Here is a 12,419-nt window from a genome sequence, read left to right as displayed (position 1 = left end):
TTCTGCAGGCTAAACAAGCCCAGTTCCCTCCGCCGCTCCTCATAAGCCTTGTTCTCCAGACCCCTCACCAGCCTCGTTGCCCTTCTCTGGACACGCTCCAGCACCTCAACGTCCTTCTTGTAGTGAGGGGCCCAAAACTGAACACAGTATTCGAGGTGCGGCCTCACCAGTGCCGAGTACAGGGGCACGATCACTTCCCTACTCCTGCTGGCCGCACTATTTCTGATATAGGCCAGGAACAAGCCTCAATAAAAGTCACAGCAATTACAACGTTCTGGTTTTTACTATCTTAAGACATTTATTTTTCCTCTTTACATTATTCCAGAAAACAGATCTAAATAAAAGCATGTTGACATAAATAGTTAATAACTATTTAACATTTTCTTGTTAAATCAAACTGCTGAGAATATTCTTCTCAATAACTAATAAAAAATACGGTTATAGCCAACAGGCAAAAATTAAGTAATCCACCTTAATTAAAAAAAATTCACATTAAAAAAAGTTGTAAAAAAGCATTATTTTCATCAAACTGGAATTACAAAACCAAGACACTATGAAGGACTCAACTTGGACTTTTTTGGACTGGTAAGTAGTTACTAAAATAGCATGTTAATTAAAAAAGGTGATGTGATATAATATATGGCCCTAAAAGAACCACCTTAGGGAAGGTAAGTCAAACAAACTGGCGTAGGCAACACAATACTGTGCTAAAGCAACTCTGGAGGGATCTCAACCTCAAAAGGGCATTGCAAGCATACATGAGTCAAATGAGATTATAAACCTTTTCCTGGATCTCACACCTCAGGCCAGAAGAAAGCCTCCTAAGGAGAATTCCAGAGACAATGAAGCCAGACATGGTATCCAAAGGGTAGCTCTAAGGGTGTTGTGATCCAGGTCCTGATACCACACAGCCTGCATAAGAGTCAAGGAACAGATCCATCATGAGGAAAGATTATGCTAGAGATGGTAATTGCATTGCAGAACCCATGTTTTTGCAATCAACTAGCATTCATACTGAAGAACAAAATAGTCCAAGGTTCAATGAGAACTTCTCCACATGCAGCACTACATATTTTTAGAGAGGGGAGGTGTGGTTCAGCCAATTACAAACTTGTTAGTCTGACCTCAACAGTTTGAAAGGTTTTAGACTAGGTTCTGAAGAAAATAATAATTAAAGACAGAGACACAAACGGAAAAGGGATCAATCACAGCATGGGAAATTTTACTTAAGTTGGCTGATATTATTTTTGTGATTTTCTGGGCAAAGGAACTGCACTACATTTAACCTGAACCTCAGCATACTTCAGTGGAGTGCCACACAAGATAATTCCAACAATGTGGAGATTAATCCAAGAACCTAAGGTTCAAAAGAACTGGCTACAGAAGGAGCAAAGCTGGACTGTATTAGAATGGGAACTATGGGATTGAAGGGAAGTTTCTAATAATGCTTCTGAATGACTGATTTGGGGAATGACCTAATTTGATACTTTAGGTAACTGTTTATGCACACTAAATAGCATGCTGATGCGTTCTGACAACAAATGTAAGGAGGCAGACAGATGGATTCCTTTCAGGACATATAGGTAACAGTAAACCATCAAGTTTAAAACATAAAATACAATTTCTTGCATAGTGGAAATTAATACCAAAATGCATAATCAGCTGAAAACAGAAGACTGGATGTACAGGTCAACTATCAGACCACTACAATATGTCAAACGTGACAGATTTGCTTTATTCACAGCTGCTAAGGTATATGAGGTGAGATATATCAAGCAGAAGTAGGGAAGTACCCTACAAAATAGTATTCATACTGGTGAGATCTCATTTGGAACAAGAAATACAAATCTAAAAATATTTTCAGTAAGAACAAATTCAAATTGAATCAAAGGCAGAGAAGGATTATGAGGATTACTGGTAACTATTTCATGAGACGAAACTGAGACTATGGATTGTTTCGTCAAGCAAAACAAAGCTAAAGGGGAATACAACTGTTTTCCATTAAGCACTGGTGGTGTTCTGCAGCAAATACTAAGGACAAAGCTGTTAAAAGAACAGGTATTACCTGATCTGAGTAAAGTTAGGTGGGAATTCCCACCATATTCCCATGAATATTCCACTATATTCCTACTAAGACTCTGGAATAATTTTCCCCAACAAGACCAGTGTGGATAAAAGGTTGCGATTTCAAGAGAGAACCCTGATTATGTTTTTAAAACGCATTATCTAATACAATTTCTCACGATAATAGAGGGTTAGACTCAGTGACACAACAGGTCATTTCCAGCTCTGTGCTCCTAAACAATTTTCTTAATAGCAGATACATTTTACCTGGAATTACCTGTTCAGTCTACAAAACGGAAGCGAACAGAAATGGACTACTGGCAAAACCTTAAAAGAAAGTCACACAACTTCTCACATAGTTAAAAAAAGTTGAAATGATCAAATTTTGACTGCTACAGGTGCCAAATTTGAGCTGTCCCCTCCTAAGGCTGCACTGATATGGCAATAAATCAATATAATCTAGAGTGCCAGTACTATGCTTCATGCACACATAGGTAGATGAGTACCTTTTATTTTCACCTGATATAGCAAGGTTCAGCCTATAAGCATTTGCCACATACACGTTTTTCAGCTGTTAGAGCCTCAACATCTGTTGAAACTAGCTACCCCCCTTTCCTGGAAAAGGTGGCAAGCCAGGTGAAAGTATCCTAAAGCAGTACCTGATCAACACCTGGATCACACTTAACAACACTGCAAGAAGTATTTGCTTTTTGGCTTTAACAACAAAACACAAACCATCCAAAGGCATTATCTAACAGACTGATATTGAGAACATTTAGTCACTTGTAAGCTACTTTCAGAAGATCAAAAATAATTCCTAATCGCAGCGTTGCCGCTTCTTCTAAGAAACTGCTTTCAGTACATTTGACTTATTCCTTTAAAAAAAAAAAAAGCCAAAAAAGCTTCCATCTACAATGACAACTCCTAATTCTACTAGAATTTCTTTTTAAAAAGCACAAGAACTCAACAGAATCTAGATTCTCAAGATCAGCCTAAATTAACATTTTTAGCAGCATAGCTGCTACTACCAAGGCAGAGAGATATGTATATACACCATGGTTAACATACCTATGTCAACAAAAGTGCTCGTATATATGTCACATTGTCAGCAGAAGTGTTCCAATCTACTTAGCCTCTACTATTTAGGAAGGAGAAATTATGCCAGCAGAAAAAAAAAAAAATTCCCCCAATGTTTTATCTCCGCTAGGATGTGCTGTCAACATGCTGTCTAGTGAGTAAAGGCGTATTTCACTATTTGGTTTGACTCCTAGAATCAGTTCTGCAGCTTCCATGACAGCTGGGCATGACTTCAGTCATCTTCTATTAACACTAACAATATTAAAAAGATACAAACTCCTGGCCATTACTATATTTACTTGGCCATTATAAACTAAAAATGCTACCACAAAAATGGCTAGAGACAGAAAAAGGATGTTACTGAACTTAGTTCACGCCTACTTTAAAAATGCCACCACAAAAATGGCTAGAGACAGAAAAAGGATGTTACTGAACTTAGTTCACGCCTACTTTAAAAGATGAACTCATTTATAGCTACTCTTTGGAAACACAATCTGATTGCCATTTCCTGATGCCCTGCCTCCGAGTGAAGCTCACTGAGGGGGAACTGCCAAAACAATGCATTGATAAAGAAACAGTTTTAGCTAGGACATTTCAGTAGACAATAAGTTAAATTCTTTTACATAAATTATTTGTAATTATAAGATATTAACCTATGCATGACAAACCTTGCCAATATGGAAAGCTGCACATGAATGAACCCAGTTTTTAAAGATTAAGATATCTTATGATTTCATACAAATAATACTTCAGCCAGAGCATTTTATGAAATCAATGTATTTTGAAGTGCCAGGCATATTAGCAAAGCCAGTAAACAGTTTAAGAAAAAAAAAATCAAAACCCAAACTCACTAATGGAGTATCTAACAGCTACATGATGAGCTCTAAAAGTGAAATATCCAAGCTTGACTTCGACACTTAAATTCCTCCAGAAAGAACAGTGATCCCTAGGAAAATGACATGCTGCAATTTACTTCTCAGACTTCAGCTCTTCTCATCCTCATCACTGAAAGAGGTGGCATACAATGAGGATTCACAATCTGAACTTCTTTGTAGATTTTGTAAATCTGAGTGGTATCTCCAGGTAAAGACAACTGGATCAGCAATTTCTACAAAAACATGGCTAAAAACTGTATCCATCTTTTGGAAAATAACCCAATTAGAGTATTTATGTGGTTAAGCAAGAAACCTGGGCTCAAGCCCCTTTCTCAGCCTAAGGGGATTCAAATTCTCAGCTTTTTTCTAACGTGGTGTCCGAATCAATAAATATTAGGCTGGGACAAGAAGGCTGCTTGAATGGATTCATTGTACAGTCAGAAGTGTAGAATCAGACACAGAAAATGCAGTTTTACAATAGGGTGCAAAATCAGACAATAATTCCCTGATGTTATAGATCATGAATACAGCTTAAAACTGCTGGACTCAATGCTGTGCTGTCTGTTGCATTTGCTCCAAGTCTTTTCTGGGCCAGATCTCTCAAAGAACTTATATACACAGACTTTCTTTATTCCGATGACCCCATACGGTCTTGTGTGAAAGAGATACCAAGCTGCTTCTATCAGCCAAGATGGAGAAATGAAATCTGGATGCTTATACAACTTTGTGACTATGTGGCTGCTTTATCCAGGACTTGAAGACCTCAAACACCAGATTTTTTTTTTGTTATTTTAAAGTTAGACCAGTACAGATTCCTGTATCAAATTACAGCTGTTCACTAAATAAACTCAACACCATGATGGAAGCATACAAAACACTATTTAAACCAAACTAAAACCCCATCATCAGATCAAGGAGATCTGCAATAGTTGATTTCTTCATGAAGTACTTGGGAGCTCTCTCAAACACACCTAACCAAAACTAGACAACGACAAGCTATCTTCAGATCTACTGCAAGCCCTTCTTTCATTACAGTCCCCATCTCCAGTTTGGGAGAAAGGAAGCAGCAGCCAAACACTGATTATGGATGGCCGCTGCTAATTTGCTTTTTCTTTATATTGGATCAGTCTGGGTTATTCCCAGAGAGATTAATAAATGTTTACGAGTGATTCCTTGATTCCCAGAGAGATTAAGGGATGCTTGCAAGTTCCTTGATTCTTTACAAAACAAGCCCAGAAAAGAGTATACCATGGGGAAGAAAACACGTCATTCAACAGTTATGCACAGACACATACACCCATCAAAATTTAGTATTTGCACTCAGTGTTCTTGCTTGCAGAAAAGAATCAGAAGAGATTTCCCCATGGAAAGAGAGTGTAAAGACTGTAAAAACCAAGGAATTCTGAGGAGGCACAGAGTTGTAAGCCTTTACAGTTTTCATTTATTCAGATATCCTGTAGCTGAAGATGAAAGAACCAGTGAGCAAAAGGGAAATCAGTTTTCTCATTATTAGAACACAATAAAAAGCTATGTGAAAACTTCTGTCTTATTTTTGGTTCTCATTGTCTCTACTTAACAATTAAATAGTTCAACAATAAAATGTAAGGCAGAGAAAAGTAACTATGAGACTTTAAAAAAATTTTTCTAAATAAAGTATTTCAGATTTAAAGGTATCGGAGCGTGTTGAGGAACTAGAAACCCAGTCTTCCATGGCATTCAGTACCACTGTTCCAGCGACCAGGAAGCCAACGTGAACTATCTAATAAACGAGGTATTAACATCATAATGATTACAACCTGGTATTTGCTATCATATCTTGCACACTGATTTTCTTTTCTGTCTCAATTTGTTGTCCATTACCACCAATATTTTAAACACAGATTATAAGACTTCATAAAAAAGCGTCTCCTACATGCAAGTATTTCAGAAGCATAATGTAGTATAATGTACACCAGTATGGTTTTTTGGGTTTTGTTTTTTTTTTTAAAAAGAAACTATATTGAAAGCTTAGAAGCCCTATCAAATTGACATCTATGCAGCAAAGTAGTGGTTAAGAGTCCCATTTAATCTTTTAAGTTAATTTACCTGTTGATCAGTTGATGTACGTTGCTGAACTGCATCATGGCTCACAGAGCCTTTTTTGACTTGTATCCTGCCAGGTGGAGGAGGAATTACACCTGAATATGAAGCTGGATTATCAGCATCTGAAGAATACAAGGCTGTGTGTCTTGATTCTTGTTCATTCTTTGACACAACAAATCTGGGAAGAGGGAGGTCCTTTACTGTTAAAAAAAAAAAAGAGAGCAGGCCATTTACTATACAGAAGTATGATGCTTAAAAATAAAAATGCACTTCTATTTTGTAGTTAAAATTTCACACGTGCCTCAATTACTTAAACACTGAGACTGCCACTACAGTCAAGCCAACATATGCCAGTTGGAAAAAAGCAAATACCCCTTCTGCATTATATTTCACGATTCTGCTACCCAAGTTCTGGTTTTGGTATACAAAGAGGACTTCACATAGCTCCATAACAGTTTTACAGAATCACAGAATAGTTTGGGTTAGAAGGGACCTCTAAAGGTCATTTCGCACTAGAACTCTGCATTAAATGCAGTAGCAATCAGATAATCTGGATTTAGCTCATTTTTTCTTAGTTTTGCCAACATTTAATTATTGAAGTGTGATTTTCAAAATTTATCTACCATTTCTAGCACATATATAAAATTAGAGAGTCTACATACAGAATGGTTCATCAGCAAAACAAATGCTAAAATACTGCAGTATATTCAACATCACCTTTTAGTGAGCTGATGTCATGTTTATATTTACAACAGATAATATAATCTAGTCTTATTGCAAAAACTGCAACTATTGCTTAAACACATCTGTGTATACATTTCTACAATAGAAGCTAAATTAGCTGTTTTACTGGGTACAACTGGGAACATTCCAATATCGCCTCACTTTGTTACAAACACCTATAAAGCAAAGTTTCTACAAAATGCTGAGGTCCTTAGCTTTATGTACCACAGTTCAGAGTAGTCCGATACAAAAATGAGGCTACATAAGTCTTTATTTTTTCTCTGCAAGATTTCTACCATTTTTCTTACTCACAACCACTCCTTTCTTACTGGTCCACTGTGAATAAAAAACTGTGAATTTGCAATACACCTCCCTTGCAAATTATTTTTCCAACACAACACAAATTTACAAGCACGGCTCAAATTTAATTTCTCTTGTTGACTGCTTACATTGATTACTTTCGGTATTGAAAATGAGTCGGTAGTACTAACAACCGTATTAAAGTATGAGATGAAATTGCATACATTTTATTACATAATACATTTTTTGTTTATATTTTATGTTTATTACATAAACATTAAACTGATTTGTATTTGAAGAGTGTCATTTGAATCTATATTATTCAACAACTATACACACCTTTATGTAACCATCCAGTATTAAAGAATAATGCCTCAGTAAGAACATAAATTCTTGATTTAAGCCTCTGTCACTAAGCACAACTCCATGTGCCAAACAGCTTTCATCGGAGGGAAGGATCATGCAGCACAGCCTCTTTGCTAAATTTGTGGTTACCCATCACATGGAAACACTGTTAAAGCAATTCCTGATGCCTTCCTCATTCCTAGATGCCCATTTTCACATTAGCATTGTACCCCATGTTGCACTAGGAAGGTTATTCACGTAGCTAAACAGTGAACAACAGCCAGCCAAAAAGTGAAAAAGGCACTGCATACAAGTGAAAATTTGTATGCTTGCAAAACAGGATAATACAGACGCTAGAACATCCAACTGACACAGGGGAAGTCTATGCAATCGGTTGCTCCAACATGAGGCTTTGGCATGAGATATCTAGCACTATTTCACAAAATAATATAGAGGGCTCAGAAGGAACACAAAATACTCTATTGCCTTCTTTAAAAACAAGACTAGATAAATATAGGTTTGTTTTGCTGTACTAAGTTTCTACATGGCCATTTGAAATCTGCCATTTTTACCTCTCTCCTCTCTGTCTTTTCCCTGTAACAGCAGAAAAAAAACTTATTTTAACACTACAACATTTGTTACCATTCAGAAATCCCTCAATTATAAATGCAATAGCTGTTATGAATAGAATTAAATCTTGATATTGACTAAATCAGAAAGTTCTCTGTTCTTTTTATGCCCTCATCCTTGTTAATATTTTCTTCCACCAAAAACTGTATTCCATACTTAGAAACTGCTTATTAATTTCTCAATTTTTAGCTTCCGGGAAGCAAAATTTTCTGGGACAGCAAAGGAACAACAGATTTAGAGGCTTGTAGTATAATAACTAAAGCCAGTATTTTTACTACACTGCACATCTGAGTAACCAAAAAAGCACTTATTTAACTAAGAATCAACTGGATGACACTTGTGTTGGATGGACTTAGTACTCAAAATTTGACTGTAATCTCCACTGAGCAACTCACATAAAGCAAGCTTCCTGTCTACTTAAGAGACACAGTGAACCAAAGAGCAAAAGAAACAAGAAGAGAAGGGGAGAGAAAATACCAAGACAAAAGAGCGCATAACATTAAGACAATCATTGAATAAAACATACATAGAATGCAGAGCTAAAAAGTAGATGTCCTAAAATATAAACTTTTAACTAATTGTAAATGTTTTACTTTGAAGAGAGAAAGAGTATACGGTTTAGTTTGGGATGGCTCTAACAGTTCCTCTTCAAGACCTCTTGGAGATGGACTGTGGGCAGAAGCCAGCTGGCCAGGCTGCTGAACCCCAGTTTTCAAAGGAAGGTAACCCAAGCTCAGAATCATTTTATGAGTCTTCAGCCTGCTGTATTTTAGCTGTTTAGTAGCTGCTACAACAACACTTGAATCATCCTAGGAGCAGGAACTTCATAGACAGGACTGGAACCACTGCAACCAAGGCAACAGACAACCAAAGCTAAAAACAGTTAGGGTAAAAATAAATGTTCTGTCAATTGTACTTGTTGTATTTAGTAGGTTTGGAAGCAGTTACAGAAACTTATTCCTAGAAGTCTAGAAACCATTACAAGTATTTCTAGTATCGTCATGAAACAAGGAAATGTATTCCATTATAAAAGTTCCAATGGCCGCTAATTTTACAGCAATATATTTTATATTTTGGAATTAATTCTGTACCTTCATTTCAATTCCCTCCTTCAAATTTCTTCCGATTTTTTTTTTAGCAGGAAAGCTCCCTCCAGTTAAGGTATCTTGCATTAAAATAAAACCAAGCATATAAAAGCCCTGGAAAAAGCTACATACACAGATTTAATCTTTGCCTTCTTCAATGGGTATTTGATGAGAAATCCCACAATTGTTATATCAAGTCCCAGTTCTATCAGATATTAAGAGTCGAAGGTCCCTTTTCCCTTCTGATTCTAGGGCATTCCACTACAACTTGCTGAAGCTTTAGATTTGGGAACACTCATCGGGAAAACTAGGGAAACGGTTTATAAACATAGGGTGGCTTATCAGCAGAAAGGAACTTGAATACTAGCAAAACGTTGACTGAAACCATGCACTTTTCCAAAAAGCTACAAAAAACCATGAAAGCAGTATATACCGTTTGTACAAGCCTAGAATAAACGTAACTGTAAAAGTATACACGATGATTCCTTTCTTTTTTATAGCTTTGTCAAATACTTCAGTCCGATCAGATTGTTTTTAACATAGTCTCCTTAACTACTCTGTTTAAGCTATATCCTTTAGACACAAAAAACTCCTAAACTTTCTTGTAATTACTAGCATATATAAATGATATCGTAACATGTATTCTACAGACATAAAAATCTACTAGGGAAGTCATCTTAATGCAAAGCTGTGCTCCAAAGATACCTCTAAGTTGTGAGTTGTGTACTATGCTGCAAAGGGCTACAGTGGCTTAAAACTCACTACTGTGTCTTCCTAAGTCTCTCTTCATCTCACAGAGCAACATCGACATGTATCCACTTATGTCACTCAGAAGGCTACAGCAGAGCCTCATATCAAAGCTCTTTCTGCTGTTCTGAACCATCTTCTTAGCATGAGTCTTTCTCCTGTTCCTATTTCACTACCAACACCACAGCTGACCTTTGAAAAGCAGGATAACAGGTGTTTTGGCTGGTAACAGACTTCAAACATCTTTTACAGGTCAGGTTTTTCACTAGAAAAATCAAACCACTAATCTTCATACTTGTGCTAAGAAGGAAGAAAACTGTCAAACCAAGTGCGAAGGAATGTGACTTTAGAAAAGACGACCTTTCACTTGTTGCAATCAAGGCTTCATTAACTCAGCAACTACAAAAGCCTGCAAATGTTGCATTCTTTTCATTCCAATTCACATTAGTCCTATTAGTACTTTATTCAGAGGATATATCACACAAGTTCTCACATTCGTAATCTATAGAATGAACTTGTACCTACACAACAGTCAGTAGTAGTTGTTCATTTACCCCATGATGAACACAGTATTTATTCAATAAGAGCAAGGTATTTCACCACATTTATTGCATAGTAAGAATACACTCCCTCATAGTCTCTCCACAATTTTTTTAAGTTAGCAACATGTATAGAAAGACACACCACACTAATTTACAAGGTTACTCTACAACAATCTGTGAGCCAAGTACAATAATTCTGCTTAGCAACTCAATTTCCCCCCCATCCTGTGATTTACCTGTATTTAAGCTTTCCACTCTTAGAGGGAGACCAGATTGGGCCACAGCAACAAGTTTCAAAGCAATGTAAAATTGACTTCTTCCAAAATAGCCGAGTCTTGTTGCACCACAGAGCTCCATAATCTGAAACAAAACACAGTTACTTGTACAAAGAAACTTAAAACACAAACTGCTCTACAGAGGCAATTTCATACATTTAAGAGCAGCATGCCTTGCATTAAATGCTCTTAACAACTTCCTATATACTGTATTTCAGTAACAACTTCACATGCAATCTCTAAATATTAAGTGACATGAGTCAGAGTATGCGATTCCTCACAACCAGCAAAAGCACCAAGTCTAAAACTTAAGTTTTTCCCAGTTATCCACCTTTTCTTTCACCTAGGCTTTAGAGGTTCTACAGAGTTGATACGAGATAGAGTAAGAGAGCATAACTGGGGTCATGTTCCTTTTTAAAACAAACAAAAAACCGCCCAAAAACCATCAAGAAAGCACATAATAAACATCCTATGTCACTATTAGCTATTCCATTAGCAGCTATATTGTCTATCTGCCTTTAGTAACTGCAACAGAAAAGGAATAGCATTCAACATTTTTAGTATTATGTTGTCAGATGTAATCCAGAAACACAAAATGAAGATTTTCAAATAATTCTCAAAATTGAGCAGTGTGTTACTGATCAAGTTAGAGAAATAGCCTGCCCCTAAATTTCTCCCTGAAGAATTTCAATGACGAGGTTAGAATTTATAAAAAGTGAAAAAGCTAGACAATTGCAAATGACACCTTCCAGCCTTTTCTGATATAGGCTTGCTATAGTTCAACTTTTAACATACAAAACAAACCTCTGAAGTATTCATTCAGAACACATAGAAGTATCTACACATATGCATGGATTTCAGCATTGGAGGAGAATGCAGAACTTCAGGTTCTCCAAACAATGCCACAGATGCTGTTTCATTTAAGAAATACAACAAAGAATTGGTGTTATTTTATTCCCTTTTCTTCCCCTGGTGTTCTATATGACGGAAAGGTGGTTTTGTCTTTTATTATGAATTTTGAGAAATTTTGGTTCCTCCAGACAGCAGCCATGTATTCAAACATACTGACTGCACACCCCTCCACATCGAAGACCTGCAAACTTGCTAAGGGTGCAGTCCTGCTTGTGCCAGGTCACTGATAAGATACTAAGCATGACACACCCCAAATCAGACTCTCCGACTGTCAATCAGACTGTCTTTTTATCTACCTACCAGTCTCATCTAGGCTGTAATGTTCCAAATGAGACACAAAGATGCTCTCGGACACCATTGTGAAAGCCTTGTTGACGTCAAGGTAGATGACATCACTGCTTTTCTTTCCTCAACCACAGTTCAAGTTTTTCCATCACAGCAGACAATCTGGCTGACAAGTACCCTTGGTAAATCCATGCTTGCTAATCCTAATTACTGTTTTCACCTTCATATGCCTAGAAATGGCTTCCAAGCAGACTTGCTCCACAATTTCTCAGGGACCAAAGTACAGCTGACCAGCCTGCAGTTCCCCAAATCAACCTTCCTGCCCTTCCTGAAGACAGCTGCAACACGTGTTTCTCCAGTCATTGAGGCCCACCGCTGATCTCCACAACTATTCAAAGAGAAAGCTGACTTGCAATGAACATTAGCTAGCACTCTCAGCACCCTCAGAAGCATCCTATCTAATCCCATGAACTTGAT

At 37.0% G+C, this 12,419-nt stretch overlaps 1 protein-coding gene across 2 annotated transcripts in view; it reads right to left on the bottom strand.

Moving 5' to 3' along the window:
• The window catches only part of REPS1 (RALBP1 associated Eps domain containing 1), a 52,228-nt gene extending 41,392 nt beyond the window's left edge, over positions 1 to 10,836 (bottom strand). The window contains exons 1-2 of one of the 2 annotated variants that reach the window (XM_009281463.1): positions 10,707 to 10,836; positions 6,102 to 6,298 (exon numbers count right to left, since the gene is read on the bottom strand). In XM_009281463.1, coding sequence (XP_009279738.1) covers positions 6,102 to 6,298; positions 10,707 to 10,827 — 318 coding nt within the window. In that variant the 5' untranslated portion in view covers positions 10,828 to 10,836. The remainder of the gene's footprint in view (positions 1 to 6,101; positions 6,299 to 10,706) is intronic. The other variant, XM_009281462.1, reaches the window with a different exon arrangement.
• Positions 10,837 to 12,419: the final 1,583 nt, after the last annotated feature.

The sequence above is a fragment of the Aptenodytes forsteri genome, unplaced genomic scaffold (genome assembly GCF_000699145.1).
Source record: "Aptenodytes forsteri isolate BGI_AS27 unplaced genomic scaffold, ASM69914v1 Scaffold82, whole genome shotgun sequence".
Taxonomy (NCBI): domain Eukaryota; kingdom Metazoa; phylum Chordata; class Aves; order Sphenisciformes; family Spheniscidae; genus Aptenodytes; species Aptenodytes forsteri.
The sequence above is the reverse complement of the archived record's forward strand: the minus strand, read 5'-3'. Positions and strand labels throughout refer to the sequence as shown.